The 24458-nt window shown below is 42.7% G+C and overlaps 1 protein-coding gene across 1 annotated transcript; it reads right to left on the reverse strand.

Moving 5' to 3' along the window:
• Window positions 1-3044: 3044 nt before the first annotated feature.
• spsb1 (splA/ryanodine receptor domain and SOCS box containing 1) lies at window positions 3045-7204 on the reverse strand. The gene is made up of 2 exons (XM_069689067.1): window positions 6468-7204; window positions 3045-4605 (listed from the first exon to the last, which is right to left on the reverse strand). The coding sequence occupies exons 1-2, from the start codon at window positions 7159-7161 to the stop codon at window positions 4478-4480; spliced, it is 822 nt and encodes a 273-aa protein (XP_069545168.1). The 5' UTR covers window positions 7162-7204; the 3' UTR covers window positions 3045-4477.
• Window positions 7205-24458: the final 17254 nt, after the last annotated feature.

Consider the following 24458-nt stretch of genomic DNA (forward strand, 5'->3'; position numbering starts at 1 on the left):
GTCCAGCGGATCCAGCGGGTCGGGGCCGCCGGCTCCCCGACGTGCAGCAAGCGAGGGTCCGCATATTCCCTCTTGCAGTTTTAATTTTGTCTTTAAAAAAAAAAATTGGCTTTTTTCGGCGGCTTTAACATCTTCAAAAACTCATGAAAGACGGTGCCTGACGCATGTGCAAGGTGTCGTGAGGTTTGGAGCATCGTTTGACCTTAAACATCAACTTTCTGTGTCACGGCGAAACATCAAACTTAGCCGCATCGCCCTGGCTATATTATATACAAAAATTGCTTTTTTAAAAAAAAATTTATCACTATTTGAAATATGACCTTTTCCTGAACTGACATATGCCTCAAGTGGTGATCTAACCCACTTCTCACTGAGGCAACTGCTCTAACCACTGCACCATTGTGTCATACGACAGCATGTCCTCCGAAATATGAAAAAAAAAAGAAGTCATACTACAGCATCAAAATGTACTAATGGGATTATTATTTTGTATTAGGTCTTTTTTTTAGCATGTACAACGCAAACCCAAAAACCTGAAGCTGTGAGCACGCTGTGGCTTACCCTTAGAGCAGGGGTGTCAAACATACGGCCCGCGGGCCGGATCCAGCCCGCCAGGGGGTCCAGCTCTGCCTCCGGATGACTTTGCTAAGTGTGAAAATTACAGAAAGACATAAATTGCATTTCTATGAGAATATGGAGGTTTATGAGTACAAACGTTTTGTAATTGTTTTTAATCGATCCAGTAATTGCTTCAAAAATAGCGCAAATGCGATGTCTGCTGCGGAGGCAGAAGCGCTCGTTGCCACAGGCAGCAGTGTTTGCTGCTCACTTTGCGAGGGAATCTGCAGAGGAGACCCCAGGCAGATAAACAGTGGGTTGATGTTTGAGTTTTTGGTCTTTATGTTTCTAGTTTATTGTAGAAAGACCTTAAAATAGGGTTTATCATCCAAAAACCTTCACCAATGATTTAAACATAGAGAAATATTGTCGTTATTATGCTACGATTTTACTGGTCTGGCCCACTTGAGATCAAAGTGGGCAGTATGTGCCACTTTTAGTGGAGTTGAAACGTTTGAAGAAATTGAAAAGGTTTTGCATACACTACACATTACAGGAAGATATTTAATATCACTGCAGACACCCTTGAAAACACGTATATCTACTATCCAAAGAATGTCTGCGTTAATTTTGGTCGCATTTGAATGAATATTTATGGACGGTGGAGTTATAGGTTGTAGTGAACCAAAGATTTGTCACAATGCTGTGTCACAAATGTCGTCCTTTTATGTCCTTTCATGCAGTTCTTTTGTTCCCCTGTTTTTGTTTGTTTATTTTATTCATTTATTTACTTGTTTGTTTTCTATTCCATTTGCTCATTTTGGTTTTTTGTTTGGTTTTGTTGTATTCATTACCTTAATGGTATGGTCTTTTTTTTTGCCTCCTGTTTTCCTAAATGTTTACCGGTATTGACGTTATGTTTGACTATGCTTTGCTTCTCTGTAGAGCACTTTGTAAACTCTGTTTGTAAAGGTGCTATATAAATAAAGTTTCTTCTCTTACCTTGAAACCCTTACCACAGAGATTTACACCTGAAACAGCAAACATTTCAAGTTATTAGGTTTAAAATATTCACTTCTGCACAGTTGTACTTATACTTTAAATGGACAGTAATGGATATACTGTATGTCGTTTTGTATTATGACATTTTGCAACCGTAAACTGTAAGTAATCCACCTTAAGTCACCACAAGCATGAGAGAGACATTAAGACATCACTTTCCTTCATTGCACACGTTAGCTAAACATGTCATGATGCAGAGTACACTTTCTGCATGCTGCCACAAATTGTGCTCTCTGTTTATGACATTTGACGTAAAACAAAGGAGCAGAGTATAGTTTAGTATAGCCGATACCAATCAGTTAAATAAATGCTTTGATGACACTGGTACCAAATCTTGGAGAACAGCTCGGGGGATGTCAGTCACATCACTCAACCTCAGCCAACATGATGCAGATGATCAAAACAACGCCATCATTTCCTGGTGTAAACTTCTCGAAAGCAGGGACCTGCTCTGTTCCATTAAGTCCTTTCTGGTGTTTTGTGGGATTTGAATATCCATGTATAACTGCTTCACAACCAGCTAGTTGCTACCAGTGCATCTGAAGCAGCTATTACTTTTTCCACTTTGGTCTCAGACTCAGTGATTTGCTACCATGTGGTCACTAAATGCAAATTCTTCTACCATTACTATGAAATGACTTTAGCAATTATTGCACAATCCATTATCGCATAATGAGAGGCATAGTACAGGCAAATTTAAACAAGCTGTTTGAAGGGAAATGAAACACAATCTACAATTTGAACTTGATTTAAAAATAAGATGCAATAAATAATAATAAAAAAAATCCATTACATGTTGAGGTCTTCCCAACAGGAGTCCCACTGTTCAAACGCTGAGCTGCTGCAGACCGTCTCACTCTTCCAGACCCATGAGCTGATTTCCATAACCCTCCACCTCCTTCCCCACATCCCGGATCCCCACAATGCTGTCCCCACAGGGGCTCCACTGATGGCTCATGTCCCTGGTAATCTGAACCAACAAACTTGCTAGTGGTCACTTACCAAATGTTTTAGCTTAATGTGATCACTATTAGGACTATAGGTTTACAGTTTAAAAAAAACCCACACATCTCTACCTTCCGGTGTGCGATTCATTGCCCTCTTTTTAGACCAGTTTTTATTGGACAGAAAAAGATTGCTAAACGTTATTAATACAACACAGCTAATAATATATGTATTTTCCCCAGACTATGTAGCTCCCAGTTTACTTTTTACAGCATCACCGTCTGCAATTTAATGTCAGAAATCAGTGCGTAATTGTGTTCAATGTGTGTATATATATATATATATGTGTCAGAAATATTATATAATATATATATTTCAAGGCCACAGTTTGCAGTATTGCATTGGTCTTCCCTCAGCTGCTGGTAGTTAAGCAATAAGTCTATGACAATAGAGTCTTGCACGATGCACAGTAGTAGATAATTTGAAATAATCTTTAATCGATACTTACAAACAAATCTACAACAAAGAATACAAATGAAGTGGAAGTTGCAAGCAAGGAAAAGTAAGGTGAAGCACAGTGTGTCCACATTCAGCTGAGTGCCAAATATGTACCCAGTCTGTACATTTAAAAATACTATAGAATCAACAGGTCTATGATATGGCATTTGACAATTTGTTGGCAATCTGACCTTTAAAAAAAAGAAAGAAAAAAAAAAGAAAGACATTTGTGCAGCTGTTTGAAGCTAGATTGTCATTTTCTATCAGTGTGGTGCCTTAAAACTGATATTTGCTCATTCAAGCATCAACATGAACTGTTTCCCAAACTCCCCCCCCCACCCCCCGTTCTCATTTACATGTTATACACACAAACACATCAATGGTTCTCAGCTATGTGGGACCCAAGAGTAGCAGGTTTTCAATCCAGCCAAATATTACACTGCAGTAGCCATGCCACTGGTCGTTTTCCATTTTCGGGATTAATATGTGCAAACCAGTGAGATCAGCTGATACAGATGAGTTTAAAAACACTCTTGGGCCTCAACAGCGGGTGGTTGAAAACTACTGCACTACAAAAAGCAGGAGTGACAAATGATAAAAAGATGTGACTGTATTGAGAAAAAGTTCCTGCAGATGCATGCTACAAATAATCACAGTGACATAACCTTTCCGTTAAAATTTCTGCTGATAGTGTTCCTGTCCGATGCCTGATGGCTAGTGATGGGGCACTTCCATATCACAGAGAAACTTAGTCTCACCTGCTCTTCCTCACAGTGCAGTCATCCACACAACAGACTCCCTATGGAGCCATCAGCTTCTTTTTTCCATGTTGTGTGAACAGCAATTTGTATTATCTATTAAAAATGTCTAAAAACAATTAGGATTTTATGTTATAATGCTCAAATTCAAATCATGTACAGGCTGACATGTGTGTGCTGCCACCTTGTGGCCAGATACTGGCAGTCCACTACTGTGAAAGTTAACTTGTCATCACTCTGTTGTTTAAGCACAATAGCATTTAAATTTTAAAGGCTACAAGATAGAACTTTCTAAACCAAGAAGTGTGGAGGTCACAGCAGAGGTACTGACCACTTACACCACATCAACCTACGAACTGGAAGCAGCACACCAACATGGCGACTGTCAGGGCATCGACTGGATCAGCGTGTGCATAGTGCTCAGTGATTCCTGATTTTATAAAGTTAGAGAGTACAGTTGTAAAGAGTCATAAAAACAGGATTAGAAAGTCAAAAGGAGTCCAGCCACTGACACAAAAGCGTACTTGTTGAATCATCCATGAGGCAGAGTCAATCCTGGCAGCAATGCTGTCAAACGGGTTTAACCCAAGAATGATCCCAGAGAAACAGGAGAAAGAAACAAGGGTGTGCTGAGCGGGTTGTGACTGTCGGCACCATCATTGGTAGAGCAGGTAATTCTTGAGAGAAGCCGGCAGGGGCAGTCTATGGATTTCACTGAGTCGGTCTCTTCCTAACGCCACCCTCACTGAACGCCTACACAGGTCCATCAGAGAGAGGGGTTCAGCTGAGGGGAGACAAGAGAAGGAGGCATGTTATGCATTCGCAACTACAGCATCTCCTTTCAGGGGTGTGTAAACATAGGCCTGACCCAAATCTAAGGAGGCAGTGTGCATAATGTGTCATGTCAGTTATAGAGACGCAAACTAGCATAAAATAAAGTGAACTTGTTTATTTTAAAATGGGACTTGAAAAGTGTTTTACCATTTATCTGCTGTTGCCATGGAGGACACGAACATTTTGTGTGCTATATTCACTTTTTTGTGCTTGATAAAGATTTACCAAAAAGAAAATCATTTGTCTTCACTTTCTGATGCCGTCAGTCCATATGATATTTTGCACTTTTAAGGCCAGAAAACTAATGAAATCGTGAATCAAGATGTTGGCCTCAATGTGTGCAGGCTGTATCAAGGTGGAGGATGTTGAAGGAGGCAGTTTACACCAGTAGAAAATCCACACTGAAGTAATGAAATGGACAAACAATCCCACATCCCAGGTGCTACCAACACATCTGGGTTCTGCGGTGGATTTCTAGAGGACATCAACTTTGGAAAAGCAATTCAGCCAATTTCTGCACGGTAGTGTCATTAAATAGTAGGGACGCACTCTAATAGAGCCTAAAGTATATTTGTTAGAATTTCAAAGAGATGAAAATTTCTGTTTTCTATTCATCCTATCTTTGGTTTCACAAAGGCCTGTAACACATTATCTAAAGTCTCTTAAAAATTGAAATTGCAGTGCCAATACAAAAGAGTTTCAGTGTCCACGCTGATACTATACTATTTTTGTACAAACCCCATTTAAGTTAACAAAAAACATTGGGTTTTTAAAAAAAAAAATGTTTTTTTATTATTATCAGCAAATATGTTCTACACAAATATTTAGGTCCTTAAAAAGTATAATTATGCAGTCCTTTGTATATCTACCATTAACTGGGACATTTTGTAGATGGAACAACGCAGCCAGGAAGAGAACAAAAATAATATTTTAGTTGTAGCCTGCAGTGGCAGTGACAACTCTACATACAGGATCGAGTCACAAGAATTAACTGCATATTCTCAGATTACATATCTTCAAAAATCGATATACGAGTTCAGGGATTTCCCTGCCCCACATCAAATGGCAGGAAGGACGTCATATCAAATTCAAACGGGCTTTTATGCAGTGAGCTGCTTTTCCACAGGCCTAAACTAGGTCGAGAGATCTGAGCTGAACATAAAAATCTAATGAGCACGGAGCACTTGGGACATGTGGGTAGTACAACATGTTTTCATAAGCACCTATGTTTCCTCATTGAGAGCTCATGAGCCTTTCACCACGGAAAAATTGGGATTAATCCAATTGGAATCATTTTCCATTAGTGTGGGGGGAACATGAGCAGCTCGTGGTTTTGAACAAGAACATTCAGGACGACTGGGTGTTTCAGTGACATTTATGATGGACGATGGACAGTTAATGATAAGCTCGGACAGTTTACAGGCAGATCACTGCTCACTAAGATCAGGACACTGACATCATTCTCATAGGAGAAAAGGTGAGTCAGGGATACATTTGAATATTAATTTACACGTAATCTAAACTACAAGGTGGGAATGCAAATAATGCAGTGTTATGACAAGCACTGCTTTACGTAATAGTGGCAGACGTAAGTCAGATACCATAATGCTGCTCTACAGTAACCTCTGCAGGTATGTATCCCATTTAGACGTACAGACAAACCCTTGACACTTACAGCATGGTTTATTGTGTTAATAAATCCACCCACTGGTTAAGTAAGCGCCGTGCACAAGACATCACAATGACATGTTGGCTCACATGAGGACATAATAACAACAGAGGTAGTTAAAGCATTTAAAAGTTTATACTTACGATCAAGTCCATTTATGTACCGGATTCGGATTTCACAGTGTCCCCACACAGCGCTCACCACCGGGTACAGCTTCCTGCCCTTAAGTCCTCTGAACGCCACCCCTAAATAATGTCCATCCACTATGTAACCCAGGGTCCCCTCATCCATGTCCAAGACTACCAAGAGGGAGTCTGGTATGATGAAGGTGTCGTCTGGCTCGAGGAAGGCCGGGTAGGTTTTACCTGGGTGATTCTTGCCGTCGTGGTAGAGTTTACTCCTGCACAGGTCCCAGCCCCAGGATTCAGCGTTGCTTCCTACCAAAGCCGTGTAGCCCACCGAGTGTAGCGGGGCGTCACTCGTAGCCACCCCGACCACGGCGTGCGTGCCCCGCTGACGCATGGCCCAGCTGATCTCCCACACGTGCAGTCCCCGGGTGTAGCCAACATGGCCCCGGATGGCGTCCGTGCTCTGCGCCACCGGGTGCCTGTGGAACACCAGCTTGTTGTCGTCCTTGACGAAGATGTTGAGGGAGCGGTCGTCGTTGTTCCACGAGTGCTGGACCTGGACGTCCAGGCTGGCGGGCGGCATGTCCAGCAGCAGATCCAGTCGAGATGGCTTGGTGTGACTAAGGGCCTGGAGTTCCAACTTCAAGGGGCTGAACGCCGGATCCCGCATATCAATGGTTTTAATGCCACCTGGGACTTTTTGCCCCATGCTCCAGGTGGTTATAGCAGCTCCTTCTTCCTCTTCCCCCCCTCCCCCCCTCCTCAAAGACTAACGGGGGGAGTATTCAGTCTCAGACCCTCTCCTCCACTGTGCTCCTGCAACCAGAGAGGCAGCCTGGTCGTCCTGTGTCGATGCAGACAGCCGAGGTGAAACCCAAATGTTGCTTGAAGCCTTCCTGGAGAGGTTTGAGGAGATGAAAGCAGAAAAGATAATTAATCAACTAATCTCAGTAACCGTTCCTCTGTTTGGACCAAGAGATGTTAGCATCTACAAACACCACCAAGCTAAACATCAAGGACATATTGTAAGTCCATCAGTGGTACTTGAGGCTTTAATGACACAACATGACCATACTGGAAACGTTACAGAATGTATACTAACTCGATTCATTCGGTAACATGGGGACAACAACTCGACATTGTAGTGAACAGCCTCAACAGTGCCTTTGTTCTCATGTGATTTTTAGTGATCAAAACATAAAGAAGGCAGCGTCCTACGATGTGAGAAATCTGAGAATTAAGCTAAATACAGATTTACATTGATAACATTATCATTACACAATAGCAGAAGACATCGTCTGCTGACTGTGGCCTCGTTTCCTACAGCGTCAGAAAAGATAATGAAGAGGTTCTATCATCTCAACTTGATCTAAAGTCTGGAGCTGCCATACAGTAGATCAACACTGCGTGGCCTTGTTTTCCCTTCCTACCAGTTCACTACAATGTCAAGCCAACCAAGAAAGACAAGACCAACAAGTTTCTGTCTTTCAGCAGTCATACGCATGTGCTAGATTGAAACGATTATGTATAATGGACCCGACTATTCAGAGAGAATAGACTGTCCTAGTTTGGATGCCAGATTGAACGGCTACAGTTGGAAATTTTATAATTGACAGGTTTTAGCTGCTGTGAACAGACACTCTTTATATACAAGAGGTTAGTTAAGGTTGGGCAATGTGATAGTATACAATGAGATGATCAGATCAGCCAAAAGTAGATATGTATATCCAGAATTTTGTTCTCACATTTTCTCAGTTCATTATCCTGAGTATTTAATTTATCACACAATACAGCGTCATATTAATTATTCCACGACAGAGGTTGTTTTTTTTCCAAACGGTGCCTATTCATGCACCTAACAGTTTCAGCAAAAACAATTACACAGGTGCTCGCTTAATTCTTTTAAAATGCTTAACAGCACAAAATCATCCAGGTAATTTTTTTTTTTTATTGTCTTTATGATGATAAAACATTCATTATGCTTAAGACAGCAAAATCTGAAATAAAGCTCCCAAGTTATTCTTTTAGTTTTTATATTTGAATAATCTAACTCTGTGTGCTAAAAGAAAAAAACAACAACAACACATGATCTGACTGTGCTTGACAAATTCAATTTGCACGACTAGAATTTCACAGATTTGCACACTAGACATGTCTCTACGTGTCTCTATCATAACTTGAAAACTAGAGACCAACCAAGTTAGAGATAAATCTTTACATTGAGTTGCAGGGGGAAGCCATGCAGACGCTTTAGAAAATGTAAATTACCCATTGACTGTCCGATCAATGAGCTCTACACGTGCAACACCCATGTTTTCATGTGCTCCTTTTGCTGAGTAATTTCATTTAGGATTATGGTGCACGAAGGACATAAATATAACATTCAAACCTAATTTGATTATGTGTCCTCAATTTTATGCATTACTTCTCCAGCTTTTCTTGATAAAGAAGAGCGAATGCAATAATTTATGTGAGCATGATCTTTCCAATTTCAACCATTTATCAAGTCATATTATATTTAACTATTTTAGGTTATAACAGCAAAAGTGAAAAAAAAAAAAAAATTACATTCCCAAGAAATTCAGCTCTGTCCTATCACGATTGTTATTAACTTGTCTAATAGTACTGGTCTTTAAAAAGTAGCAGTAAGCAGGCAAAAAGTAGGTCCGTGGTCTCTGACAGGATAACAGCAGCTACTCTGAAAGTGAAATATTCCCACAATCTCCAAAAATAGAGGAAAAAAAAAAAAAACCAAGGGGAAAAACTCCAGCCATTTCCTATTATATGGTTGTCTAGTCAGAGGGTGACAGGAAAAGTAGCAATAAAACGTCTGGCTCTAAGAAATAAAAAAAAAATAAAAAAACGTGTTTAAGGGACCGCAGCTCTTTTAAGGAACAAACAGTTTCAGGACAGGACGACAGAACGTGGACAATAAAAGCCTGATGAATAGCTGCTTACTTGACCAACTCCATTACATTAGATCACAGCGGTAATGAGGCACTTACAAAGCTTTTCTTCCTGAAGAGCTTGAAGCCAACTGTTGTTGGCCTGATCCCCCACACTCAAAATTACACATCAATATCCCAAAGAAATAATGTGACTTTTTGTGGGCGCAGGTGTCACTACTGCTGCTCTTTGGTCCTCCCGTTTCTGGCTGTGTTTGCAGCGAGGCAGTAGAGAGCGTTGTGTAATGTGGAAAATTGTGCTGCTGGGAAGGCCACTCTAATTGAATTGTAGACAAGAGTTCATTGAGCAGTGCTTTGGCTCTTCTTCTAATGCAAGTAAACAACCATTTAAATGGGTCATGTCTCCTCAGTGATTGGAAAACAGGAGGGAAGAAAAAGCGAGCAGCGGGTGGTCAGCATCTGAATGTAAACAATCTCTTTTACGATGCCTGTCCAGCATTCAAGGAGAGTGAAACATGTTCATTTGCACACTCTTTGAGCCAGGACTTTATTATTCTCTCCTCCATGTGGCAAAGGGCCACCGTACAACACACACAAGCAAAACAAAAGTAACGGAATAATAAAAGGTCTTCCCACATTTACCTTGGACCTCAAAATAAACATAGCCATTAGCAGTATAAAAGGTGGCTTGTGGAGGGATATTCGGGTCGAGATCCGGGCCTGGGCTTGTTGGGGTCCCTGGGCCCCAGGGTTGGTTTGGAGCTGATTAAAATGCAAGAGGAAGGGCTCGCTTGACTTGCCGAGCCAAGAAAACACTTGTTTCTATTCTAAGGCTCAATTTAAACCGGGCCCACCTGAACTTAAGCCCGAGCCTGTTTGTTGACCTGCTGAGTACAGAGGGTTCAAGGCTTACCAGAGACATCCATTGTACAAACACAACCCTTCAACGTGTCACAAAAACATGTTGCTAAATTGAACGATAGTTGGTGACTGGCCTTTCACTTGCCTTACAGTGTTTTAACTGACCTTTTTTTTGTTGCTTATTCTGTCCAGTTATCTTTTTATGAGCGCAATTCAGCAGGCTATACTTAGTCGTGTCGGCACGCCTAGCTGTGACTAATGCAGTCTAATACAAAAGCAGCGCAATAAATCCTACCTTCATGAAGGTTATAAAATGGAAACTTCGGTAGGTTTCAATCTGGAGTCTATTTTCACATTAGCCAAGTGACTAATGGGGGCAACAATCTTTGAAACGGGTCCACAAACTCACCGCAATCAAATATTTTGGGGAAACTGCACCCCGTCAGCACACGGCGTCCAAAACTGCTGGTTTTTGCCACAGACGAATTCAGATTCTTAGTAGGACTCTTTAACAATATTATAGAAAGGATCCCTGACCTGAAACAGAAGACTTGCTCAACTTCCTGTCAACACACCAACTTTCACTAATGGCATTACCTCCCATCTGTCTGCAGCAGGTCTCTCCACGCTTGGAACAGCATTTTGCTTTAGGAAAACACGCTCTGGTTGATGATTTCTTCTCTTCTTTGGCCAGCACTATTCACCCTGCTCTAAATTGCTCATTGGCGTCCCGACGGTAAATAACAGGAGTGTTGGCGTCCATTTGTAACCACAACTTCAGAGTGTCCCTATCCAACAAAGGTATGTTGTACATGTGTACGAAAGCCGCACAGAGTTGTGCAATTTTGTGAGCATATTGCGCAAAATCACAAACCATCGTCTTATCTTTCTAAAAGTCTTTTTTAGTAGCTACGCTTTTTTGAACTTCAACACCACAAACTTCCTGGCACTCCTCTCTCTCCAACACACACCTTCACTGCCGTCTTCCTCCAAAAAGTCTTAAGAGATTTCAGAGAAAGACTTCTCTTGGAGTGAGACTATTGTGTTTTTTTTGGGTTAAAGATCCTTTTTCGTAATGTTGTCGGACCATGATATTAAAAATCTCGGCCTGTCGGTGGCACCAAACAGGCACTTTTAGTGAGCGTGTGTTGACGGGGCACCACTGCCCCCAAAAGCGATCCGTTGCCACTTCTTTTTGCGGGTTTCTACTGAATATTTCTCACTTTTTAATAGGACCAATTTAAACAAACACATCCAAGTTTCCCTTCTAACACTCAGTTATTGTTGACTCAAGTTTATGGACATTGTGGGAGGTTGTAGCAGTGGTGGTGCCGTTGAAGTGTATTGTGTAAAACAGAGCGATGTTCTTCCTATTTCGTCGACTCTCACCGATATAAACAGGGTGGACAGAGCATCAGAAACATCTCGGTCCACCCTGCCTGCATCAGGTAGGACAGAGCGAACCTGGGAGTTGCGGGGCAAGCAATAAAGTTCCTGTCACTTTGTCTGCAGGCCCAGACAGCCCGTACAGTCGAGTCGGCACATCCCTTCAACAATTGTACCAACAAACTAAACGTCCTGCAACCTTTCTGAAAGTAAAAAAAAAAAAAAAAAAACCGCGTCGCTTTATCCGTAGTTTAAAGTAAAGAGTTGCGAACGAGTGCGCGAAGGCCTTTCCGGAGAGTTGACCCGTGCGCCGGGGCGATGCTGGCCCACGTAAAAGCAGGCTCCTCTGCGTAAAGTCTCGCGGGCCTGACGGACGGGCTCCTCCAGGCTCGAGGAACTTCCGCGGGGGAGCAGCAGCGCGTGAATCGAGCGTTACCAGCCGTTGGGTTCGTAACGCCGTGTTTACCTTCGAGGTCTCGAGCGAAAACGTCCGTTACACGAACCGCTGCCGTTAGCACGAGCAGGCTACAAAACACGGTTAACACGAGCGAGCGGCGAAAACAAGAGAGGTTACTTCTTCTGAACTGGACGTTTGGAAAGCGACGGGGCCCCCACCACCACCACCACCACTACCTCCACCACCTCCACCACCACCGTGTGTGTGCAGCCGTTTGTTTGCGGCATTAAATATGTAAATATGCTGAAAAGAGGAACACTGAAACCGAAACAAGGCAGCCACCAGATGAGCAGAAAACAGGAGGATTAAAAAAAAAAAAGAAAGAAAGAAAGAAAAAGCACACAGGACACGGACCTTGTCAAGTTGCGAGGCGGCGAAACGGGCAGCGTGGACGAGACCCGGTAAGGCTTGGGAGTCTTCACCTACTCCATCGCGCTTCTTTTTGTTTTCCTCGTCGTCCTTCTTACCTTTTTACTGCTCAGCCTGGACATGAATTAGGTGAAATGGTGACGGCTTCTCTGTAACATCTCTCGCATCACGTGGTGTAAAAAAAAAAAAAAAAAAAAAAAAACGCTCCCAGCTGCTCCACCAGATTAGGACCTCCCTACCGACGGTCTGCAGCTACAGCAAAGATGGCTTCATGTTGGGAATGCAGTTCATGCAGATATTATGTGGGGTTTTTTTGTGTGTGTGTGTGTGTTTTTAGGCTGCAAAAGTTGTGGAAGCACAGTAATAATAGATGCACATATTTTGAGACGAGCTGAAAATTTAAAAAAACAAAAAACACAACATCTATTTCTAGCGAAACTAAACTACTTTGTTTTGCTCCAGCTGGATTTTAGTCCCTTTTCTGCTTCTTGTATTTGAAGAATATACATTTCTTTTTACATTTTTATTGATAAATTAGTAGGAAAAAAAAAACTAGGGGTGTGCTGTGTGGTTTACGATAGAGTCTTTAAGATTTATACAAATTCAAAGATTTATATCGTAATCAATATTTGTTCTCGTTGATGTAATTTATGTCATACCATTGTAGTGTGATGTACGTTACAAGAATAACTTGGGTCGAAACACTCAGCAGCAACAAGCTTGGCGAAGAGTTGGCTCTGAAAAGGGGAGTGATTTGTCCACAAAAGATCAGATGTACAGTATAACAAAACCCAGTATTATGTGAGCTTTTACTGAATATTTGTAGGCAAACTGTTACGTTTATGCTGACATATAAAACTACAACACTTATTTTGTTGCAATTGTATGTTCTTGAAATATAGATGAAATGTAGTATGAAATATATTTCAGTTTTAGATAGATAGATAGATAGTCGTCTTCCTCCTGAAGTCGACCGCCATCTCTCTGGTCTTGGCCACGTTCAGGAGCAGGTGATTTCTACCATCCCGCTCCACAAAGTCCTCCACTACTGCCGTGTACTCGTCCTCCCGTCCATCACTTATGCACCCGACCGCTGCAGAGTCATCAGAGAAGCTGCCGTACCACCGACCGACGTATCAGACAGAACGGACAAACTGTGGTCTGCCTGTCAGGTAGTCAGTGATCCAGGAGACGGTGGACGTGTCCACCCCCCACCACCCATGTCCACCCGCAGCTTCTCACTCAGCAGCAGTGGTTGGATGGTGTTGAATCCACTGGAGAAATCAAAGAAAGTGATTCTCACAGAGTCACCGGTTCCATCCAGGTGAGACTGAGCTCGTTGCAGCAGGTAGATGATGGCGTCGTCCACTCCCACACGAGGCCGGTACGCAAATTGCAGCGGGTCCAGAGAAGATTTCACCAGCGGCCTGAGGTGGGCCAAGACCAGCCTCTCCAGCACCTTCATCACATGAGATGTGAGGGCAACCGGTCGGTCGTCGTTGAGGCCGGATGGAGTCGTCTTCTCGGGGACAGGAACCAGGCAGGACGTCTTCCACAGCACCGGGACCTCCTACTGCTTCAGGCTCAGGTTGAAGAGGTGTTGTAGGACATTAGACAGCTGGATGGTGCAGGTCCTCAGGACCCCGGGGCCGATGCCATCAGGTCCTGCAGCCTTGCGCTGGTGGAGTCTCTCCAGCTGTCTCCTAACCTGGCCAGCAGTCACAGAGGTGTGGGGGGGGGGCATCATGGCTTCAGTAGTGGAAGAGCCCTTTGAAGGCCTCTGTGTCCATGCAGCTCACCAGGGGTTGTCATATTATCACGAATATAATTATTGCAGAAATACCCTGAAATGTCATATTATTTTAGAGCAATAGAGCCCACCCCTATTGGCAAGTCTCATTCAAAGGCAACATTCAATTTGTAAATTTCAAATATTCGGTTAAAATTATAAAAGATATTAGATGGGTTTATTTATCTCATACAAATACTAAAAACTGTTGTAAAAGTAGTTGTAATTTGTTTCCCCATCACAAAGATTTAATTATATTCACATTACTGTGGATGGAAACATATTGACTTCAGCCTGGTGGCCTACATCAGCACCACAATATGCTTTTAAACAGCAAGTTACAACGAGGCAGTTAGAAAGCCTTTTTTTTTTTAAACTTTTTGTTGATTAAATTTTACATTAATTTTTAGTGATAACATCTCTAAAATGATGGATTTATATTCACTGTGAGTACTTGGTATCTTTATTACAGGTATACCAACAAACAATAGGATATTTCTGCTCTGTTGTGTATTATTGAACAGAATTACACTATTACGGTTTGTCCTGAGGGCATTGATATGATGTGTGATTGTGAGAGGAACCATAATTGATCATGAACACTCTCCAGACTGTCAATTACACACACACACACACACACACACACACACACACACACACACACACACACACACACACACACACACACACACACACACATGCAGCATGACATTATCAGCGGCACCAGTGAACCATGTCTGCCCACACACATTTTCAGGCTGCAGTCAGTCCTTTACTGACACCGTTTTAAAAAGCAGCCAATGATGTTAAGACGAGTGGAGATCCTCTACATCGGTCGCTGCTGCTCACAAAGTCACAATCAAACTCCACTTACCAACGCACTTGTCCCTGAAGAATGCAAAGTATGTTTATTGATGAGTGAATTGGACCGAGCAGGAGGATGCACCCTGCATACGACCTTCATGTCCTGTACAACTGATGAAGTCACGTCTAATCTTTCAAATCTTCAGTAGCAGCAGCGCCTTTCCAACAAGCTCGGTTCGAGGGAACAGAGGAAGTCAGTTCATACGTATTAGTGACTCCTAATTAGTTTTATTTTGTGTATCAGACCCTGGTCTGCTCAGAATGTCCTAGTCTGCAGCCCTGTGTGAGTCAGAGCAAACATATGCACCAAATTTCAGTGGAGGTTTGGAAACACCAGGACACTGTTGCCATCTAGTGGATTCTCTGGACTACACACCTCCTGCTTGAGGCTCAGAGTCTCACTGAGTCTGCACAAAAACTCTTCTCCATTCATTTATAACTTATTCACAATAACGTTTCATTTCTCGAAGAATCTCACAATGCAAGCGGGACACGATGGCACATATGCTCATCCAGCTTTAGTGCTAAAAGCCGAATGTGGTTGACTGCTGAATGAACATCCTCCCTCTCCTCACTTCCTTCTTAACTTCCATACTCGTGCACTTTTTCACATCGGGCATCTGATTTCTCTTTGACAAGGACTGGAATTAATAGGACTTTTAAAATGACCTTATTTGTCCACTGCGTGAGACGTCTGAAGGTAATCCGGCTCATTTTTCAGCCCTCGTTTGGGAACATAGCTTGGCGACTTGAATTACCTTCCCCTCAGCTCGTCTCCCAGTGAAAATCCCATTTTCCCATGTGGTGATGGTGCAATGTGCTGAACTTGGTGATATCTCAGGGCCCCTTCACAGTGGAGGAGGGGCGCACAGACATGCTTACTGCCTCCCTTTTAAAAACCATCATTTCAGCAGGATCGATAGTACGTCCCACTCCATGGCTGGCAGAGTGCACTCCCTCTATAGGGGGTGGTGTGTGTGTGTGTGTGTGTGTGTGTGTGTGTGTGTGTGTGTGTGTGTGTGTGTGTGTGTGTGTGTGTGTGTGTGTGTGTGCGCGCGTGCGTGCGCGGACAGCTGCATCAAGGCAAGTCCGAGCAGCACACGCAGTCAAGGTGAATGATCGCATGCTGCGTCAGACGCTCTGCCCCTCACTTGTTCTGAGATGCAGTTTCTGAGGAGGACCAGTGGGTGGATGCTGTCCTCAGGTGCTGGATGCAGCTGCAGACAACATACTGATAATGAAGCATGTGAACCGGTTCAGCCCTGAGGTAATTCATGTTCTTCATGCCGACTCACAGACGTCCATTGAGATGAATAAAGAGATGCAGCTGAGATGCATCTTGCATAAATCCCCCCTGATATCTCTTTTTTTTTTTTCTTCTTTTTTTTTATCGTCCTACACCTCTTTGACTGTATCGGAGGTGGAGCGCTTAAATAGATTCATGCAGTAGGTGAGAAGACATCTCGTGTTTCAGTGGATCGCTTGCAATATAAAACCAGCACAGTCCAGCTTTGTAAAGGAGAAATCCTTACACAGCAATAATCTTTACAAGTCATTAGAGTAGCATGCACAGACAGTGAGGTTCAGAAAATCATTCATGCTCAGTATCCTGACCTTTGGGTAGTTAATAATAAAATACTATCATGTGTTTGAGAGGCCCAGTCACAAAATGCCATTACAGTTTTACATTAACGCTGTTTCATGTTTGTTATATTTACATTTTTAACCTGCTGGTTTCTTTTCTTTTTTTTTTGGAGGGGAGAATTCCTTCCAACACTTATGTTGTAGATTACACTTGTATTTCTTACAGCTTAATCTCTTCGTCAGTGAACTCACTAAAAATGTTGTTTAGAAACTGTAATTAAAAATGCCTGCAAGGTTCCAAACCAAAACAGAGAAAAGCCGCAAATCCTCACATTAGGGAAGTAGACACAAGCAAATGCTCCACGTCTTTTTTCTTTAAAAGTGACTTAAATGATGAACTAATTATAAAAAAATAGGGTCAGTTACTTTTCTGTCAAATGACTAAAATGATGCAGCTTGGTATAAAGCTGCAGTTAAGATCAACATTTCTGCAAAGAATTAGAAATATACAGGCGTGTGTTCATACACGCACTCTTTTTGCTGGGTCTCCGTTGGAACACGCGTCAGCAAGCCTGCGTTTGGCGTGAACTCCGCTCGCGTGACTTTGCGTGGAGCGCTCGCTGGCTTGTGAGCATAAAGAAAGGGCGTCAGTTTAAAAGAGGTGAACCACTGCAAGACAGCGGGATGTGGATGGGACAGGGTGTGTGGTGCAGTACGAGCATCCCCTCTGCTCAGATCGCTGCTCATTTGTCAAGTCGCCTGCAGACTTGAATGGTGCATTGCTGCTAAAACACGGCGAGGCAATCAGCAGCGCCACAGCAGCACACCTCCACGGAGGGGTCCCAGGTGAATGAGAGCCTCCTTGGGTGATGCGCAGATTAAGGAGTCTTTCTCTCAGCTAAATCGGCTCAGCCGGCGGGGTTAAACTGAAGACAGATCTGTTTTGTTCTCGGAGAACTGCTTCGTTCTGAGGGGGATATTTAGATACCTTTCCGACTGCCGCTGTGAAAAATGTTACATATTCATCAAATTCAACCTAAAATGTTATTTTGAGTTTGTTCTACCTGCAGTTTGATGCTCAAAGTGAACTAAACTGTCTAAAATGCTGCAAACAATTTGTGTCTACAGATTACAGCGCTTCTCTTTGTACCGTAGGGGAGCAAAAACAGCTTTTCGGATATTGCAGTTTACACATTACACTGTCGTTCCAATTATCTGACAGACTCCGCCATTACCTGGACCTGCACATACTCTTGTCTTTTTATGTGAGCAGCAGCGTAGCGTTCTCCATCCTGGGACACGCGGAGAAGCCGAGTGAGGTCACCGCTTCAGCGGTGGCCTGGTTCTGCAGGGTGACGCTGCAGTCGGTGTGAAGACCCACAGAGCTACTGCTGCGGACCACAGTCAGAGCCAGAGCCAGAGCCGGGGGGGGGACCGGCCCGGCTGTACTCCGGTGCATCCACGGCTCTCGCAGCCGCCTGTCAGAAAGTGTCGGCCCTTCTCATCCGTCACACAGCGGTTGCAGATGGCGGATACCGACTCTCACGTGGTTGAGGCTCTCCTGGCTGCCTCCGCAAGGCAAACGAGTGTCCACAAGCTCGGCGAGGGACGATGCTGAAACTGGCCACGTCGGCAACACCGTCCTGGTAGGCAGAGAAAGAGGTGAACATAAATGAGTGAAATGTAAACAGTATTTCATAATCTGACTCATCAATTGCAAGGAATAATGGAGCTGCATGACATCATAAATACATTTTAAAAACTCACTGTTGCCAGTCCATGTACTCCAGACTCTAGTGGATGCTATAACTCCTTGGTCTACCTGCCAAAGATACAAAAACAAATGCAACAATATGTTTTCATTGGAGATAAAGTTTTCGCTGAATTTCAGGAGCAGGACCACGCCTCAACCACTCCCCCACTTCCGGCCACACTCCTATAAATATCCACCCACTCTAAACCTCGGCCTGTTCGTGTTTTCCGCATCCCACCCTCCCTCCCTCTTGTTAAACCGTTTCACTTATGGTTATCATTTTTCATAGCCTTTATCTTTCCGTCCCACATGGAGATCTCGGGGATCTGCAAGGCCCGGGAGCCGCAATGGATCCTCAACTAAGCCTCCCCCAAACCGCGAAACTCTCACCCTGGCTTAATCTCCCCCAATCAATGAAGGTTCGCCCTCGCCCGAGGCGGGGTCCTAGCTGGTGAATTTACCTCTATCATGGGCCGACGCAAAGATCTGGCTTTTTCTTTCCCAGTACCAATTTAACCTCAACAAAAGGTTTTCACAGAATGTGGACAGAATACAGTGAGGAACTTATCATTTTATATGAGGGGAGTTCAGGGATTCCTGTGGCACTAAAAACTGAATTACTGAAGAAATGTAGACTAACGGTGGAATCACTACATTTTTTTTATGACGACACCCACAAAGAAACTGGTTTGTAGATCAGTCACTTCATGGTTGACAACTGACCTATTAATATACATATATTACAATATAAAACTCATATGTACAATATACATATATATGTATGTTTTTTTTATTTTTTTTTATTTTTTATTTCATCACTAAAAATGTTAAGGTCAAAATTATCTTCTGTTGTTATTCAGATATATATATATATATATATATATATATATATATATATATATATATATCACAAAGCAGTCTCTAAGATTTACAGTGGTTAGATTCCCAGTCATGGATAGTCATTGCTTAAAAATATATTATTATATTGGTAACAATAATAAAGCTATGTTCACTGTATTGCATTACATTGAATCATAGATTAAAGTTAATAGAATAATGGACAGAAAAACAAGGTGGAAGCTTCTATAAGTGATAAACCATTCACACTAAAAAGCACGTTTGAAAACGCACAGCTGAACATATCAGTATCTTTCCTCCTACAACACATCTGTTGTTATTCATTTTTCTTCACAAAGCCCATGACAACATAAAAAAAACAATCAGGTAATCCAACTATTGTCTGTGTTAAAAGGCTGAAGTATTTGATTCATCTGTGCCACACACAGCCATTGTTCATCTAAAACTACTACACATCACGAGCAACACTTTTTCCCCTTCGGTACAGTGAACACGGCAAATGTAGTTTTTTCTAATTCAGTCCCACATACAGTGTCCTGCTGCCAGAAATACCAAATGTGCAGCAATCTGTGAGTAAAAATAGTTCCCAGCAAATGCACTGTTTACTCCGGTTTGAGTAGCATTTGTTCAGAACTGCTGTTCCAACTGTTTTCAGAAAATTACTAATTCTTTTTCTAAATTAAAGTATACATCTGTGATCCATTTTAAACATTCACATCCTTACTATCGACTCATGGGCTGAGAGCTGCAGACCGGCGGAGAAGCACTGTGAAACGGACACATGCCTGTAACATTTGTTGACTATAACAAAAACATGAAACATTGCAAATGTATCTTTTGAGTATGTAAAGAAAGAATAAAAAGACATTATTTGTATTCTTCTTCGATGTTAAATTCCGACATAATTAACAACAATAAAACAAAGAAAACACCTTTTTTTAGTTTTTTTTTAGTTTACACGTTACTGTAAACTGTGAAAGTAAATCAGGTAAGGAAATGTCCATTTCTCCTGCTCTCACACTACCTTTGAATATGAGTCTGCCCCCCCCTCCTCCAGTTTACAACTTGCTCATTACGCAGCAGCCTCCTCAGTGTTTCTGGGTTCTTGGTGAAGACGCTGCATATGTCAGGAATCACACTGGAGCTGCCGCGGCGGCGGCGGCTGAAATATTTCACAGGCAGATGTAGACATCAACAGGCCGCTCCACAGGAGCCTCTACGTTATCAATCTTTGTCCCGGTGTGCTTTTGGAGGTAACAAATGGCAGCATAGTGAATGTAGGCCAGGAGTCAACACACAACTCCAGATGACACGAGTTGTTGTGGAGGATATGCCACACTCCTCCAAGAAGCCAGAACACAATGCAGCAGGGAAAAGGACCGAAATAACAAGCGGCTCGCCATCTCTGCAGATGAAAACGGCTCACAGAAAAAACACCGGAGACTATTTTCACTGGAGTTTCTGCTAGAATGAAGAAACAATACTGACGTTTTTTTTTTTATTGAACACAAATATGTTTCTACCACACAAATATTATTGTATTATAAAACAGAGCAGCATACAGTTCCCTGTAAATTATCTTTTTCAGAGTGTTATTAAAATTGTCATTATGTTGGTTTTGTTTTGTTTTACGTGTAAACTGGCCACTGCTTTTAATTTATTCTGCATAAAGAAGTGCAATTTGGCTGTGAGAAGCAGTATTTGGAGGTATAATTTAGCTAGTTTACAGCTCAGTGGGTCTCACCTGCTACAGATAGGACAAACACAAAAACCTTTTCTTTCCCTATGCACACAAATATTTACTTCAGCTGCCCTTGAAAGTTCACATTTATCTGCAGTCATCTCAAATACACAAAGTGCCAAAGCTAAATGATAGCTTATAAGTCCATTTAAAAAAAAAAATAAAAAAAAAAGTGGATTGTTTATCTGGAAATATTACACAGGGATGCTTAAAATTGATAATATAGCTGTGTGAGTGCTTAATCAAGACTTCTCCTAGTTTCCCTCCTTAAGGCTGATCTGGGCTTCATGCTTTGCTTCAACACGGCTGTAGGGAGCAGACTGTCTGCGGCTGACATCGACAGCTGACAGAGATGCTGCTCATTCACTACAACAGAGCAGCCAGCTGTCAGAAGCTCAGCCACTCACTTTAATGCCAATCTATCATAGATCTTTTACTAGCGTCGCTCTCATACTGAGGGAGAAACTGATGACTCCCTGCACTTCATATCTTTCACATAAAGAGCTCTGCCCTCAACATGAGAGCTTTAATATCTCTCCGAGTAATTTAATGGATTTAAAACAGTGTTTCCATGTCGGTGACGTAAAAGCTATCGGGGGACTGCTTCCACCTGACGTGAATTCACAATTCAAAATGTGAAACCGCTCGTCCACGTGCGTGGTCACACAGTCCGTCCGGTACGCCCACATTTGACATGTTTTGTTGTGGACGATGTCTTTTTCACTCCACTTGGCTTTGGGAGGAATCTGCTCAGCTTTACAAAATGAGGTCAACAGCGAAGCATTGGTGCAGTGAAACACCACCACACACCTTCTTCCTCAGTCAGGATCCCCTTATTCAGTCTATCTCTATGCCAGACTGACTGAACTGCACGAATACAGATTTTTGTGAAGTTAATTTATTGCTAGCTAGCCTCAATTACCTCCTTTCTGACTCTATTTTTCATCGGCGATGACAAGTTCCCCCTGAGATTACGCCTCATAACCGCCTAATCGCGTAGGCTCTGTGAAATCCTTTTTTGCTACATCTTTTAGAAATAAATTCTGCTGCGCCCAAACAAAACACAAAATCTTCACAGAACAGCTTTTAAATCTTCACTTTCAAAGAGGCAGGAGTCAGTCGTCAGTCAAGGCAATTCTCCTCCCCTGACCGAGGACTGTTGAGAATTAGTCTGAACTGATGTGTAAACCAAGCAAGCTGCTGAGCTTGTGAATCAATGTGTCTATTATCTTTTCTGGACAGATCAATGGAGCTGAGGAATGAGCTGTGAATGGCAAAAAAAGAAAAAAAAAAAAAAAGACACGCAAACTCACCAGTCAATGGTTGGACTCGACTCCATTATCTGCGTATGTCAAGACTGTCCATACTCGACAGATAACCTTTATTCCCTCGAATGAGCACCACCTCAAGTTTTGTTACAGCTCACGCCTAATGAGACATAACTCGAAAGGCGACGGGCCGCTGTGACACCGGGCGCCAAAAAAAACCAACACAATCACCCGTTCAGTTCAACGTTTCCCCATCAGCGCTCAGAGCGATGCAGTTTTCTCACACCTGAATGCAAATCATAAACAAGTGTGAGAGCCGTGTGTGTGTCCAGTGGACCACTGAACAGCGTGGACGACTCTAAATGCATGCACTCGTATGATCTATGAGCCTTTTTACACTGTGCCCTTGGCCGGGCTAATAAGAGAGAATATTTAGTCAAGTGGAGAACCAGAGGCGATGAAGTGACAGTCGGCCAGGTAGAGCATATAGCGAGGTAATCTAATAGGACATGTAAAAGGGCCCCTCCTCATGGCTTATTCATTACAGGGGATGCCATTACTGAGAATGGCGTGAGCTATGTGAGGGATATGCTGGCGTGGGGGCATTTTCCCTGGTGTCACAGAGTACAGAGGAGAGGACAGATGCTGCGCCGCTCGGCAGACTAATGCAGCACCGAATGCAGGTCGGACATGCAGGGAGCGATGCTTCGCTCTCTGCTGATGGATCACAGTTTCCGCATGTCACACACTTATGATTCATACGGACACTGATTGATATGGACAGCCTCATGTAGCTGATTCCCAATAGTCCGTTATGTGATTTTTTTTTTTTTATTTTTTTTTTTGCTGATTCAGCCGATACCAGCAGTGGCGTATCTTATAAGGGCAGAAATACAAGCTAATTGGGCAGAAAAGCCTTCATGTATATACAAACTGTAATGCGCTGGTGAGCATGCCCTTGGCTGGATGAGTCAGGGTTAATGTGAGATGCATGCAGCTCCTGATTTTGTTCCAGAAGATGAAGGCTCACAGGGTTCATCCGGGGGCCCAGGCAGCACAAAGTCATGCAAAAAAAAAAAAAAAACCACTCGCTCCTGCAGTGAGAAGCACAGAGCGCTGCACTGCTGCAGAGAATAGCCAAGGCGCTGATGCCTCAAACACAGAGAATTTGTAATGAAAGCACCACCATCTATACAATGCCCAAGCAGTACGCTGACAAATATCTTCACTGAGAGCTGAGAAGTGAAACACCGAGTGTGTTTCTATGAAGAAAAAGACATTGCCGAGAGAGAGGTTCAACCTTAATGTCCGACCAAATGATGGATGATCTGACTCTCACAGAGTTGTGCAACGCACAAAAGACAAATTCAGCTGGTCAAGATATTTCTATATTTTAGCGCACTGCAGAATAGCACCAGTAGAGCAGTGCATCTTGGGTAATGAAGTAAGGAGGATTGCAGAATAAGGATGTTTTACTTTACTGAAGGGGATTTTGAACTCACTGTAGGAGAATTGTGAAACTTTGAGCGAGTTTTGAGCCGACTGCATTTAGATTGCAACATTTAATTTCTGCTTGCATGATTGTTACTCATTTGTCACAATGTTTGGTGACACTGAGCGCAATAATCCAGAGGCGTGCCTTGCGTTTTGTGCTTTGTTGATGCACCGGGATGATGTATTTAGAGTATGATAACTCAATGCAATTTTTTTTTTTTTTTTTAACCAGACGAGAAGTGGTCGTTTTGATTTGAAAATGGGTGATTTTCTTAACTGACTGTCACATTTCTTTTTTTTTTTTTTCCGTTCATGAAATTTTAAATAGATCTTTTTGCAACTCATACCTGAGGACATCCTTCCGGGCCTTTTTTCTGAGAAAATTAGATTTCAGATATTGTTTTAAAAGCACACTGGAGGAGATTGGCCTCTCCCTGGAGCAAACAGTTCTTCAGAGATCTGAGCACCCTCATATCTCAAAGCAGCTTTTGCTGTGGTGTGAAAATGAATAAAAAAAAAAAAACACACACAAAAAACAAGAGGATGGAGAGTTATGTGTGCGTGGAGGGGGTCTCTCTTGTGAGGAGTCCTTTAGTTTACACTGATGATTCTCGGGGGGGGGGGGGGTTCAGGAGGAGGAGGGGTTGCTGAGGAGGACAGGGAGGAGAGGAGGGCG

This window comes from Brachyistius frenatus, unplaced genomic scaffold, assembly GCF_029030835.1.
Source record: "Brachyistius frenatus isolate BFR_SWC_R1_liver_20210118 unplaced genomic scaffold, ASM2903083v1 Contig_6, whole genome shotgun sequence".
Classification (NCBI taxonomy): domain Eukaryota; kingdom Metazoa; phylum Chordata; class Actinopteri; family Embiotocidae; genus Brachyistius; species Brachyistius frenatus.

What these genes read in the sequence shown, in the direction of transcription:
- spsb1 (XM_069689067.1), bottom strand. Translation starts at nt 7,161, where the DNA reads ATGGGGCAAAAAGTCCCAGGTGGCATTAAAACCATTGATATGCGGGAT. An exon ending in GTACATAAATGGACTTGATC is followed by an intron (nt 4,606 to 6,467) that starts GTAAGTATAAAC and finishes GTCTCCCCTCAG; the next exon opens with CTGAACCCCTCTCTCTGATG.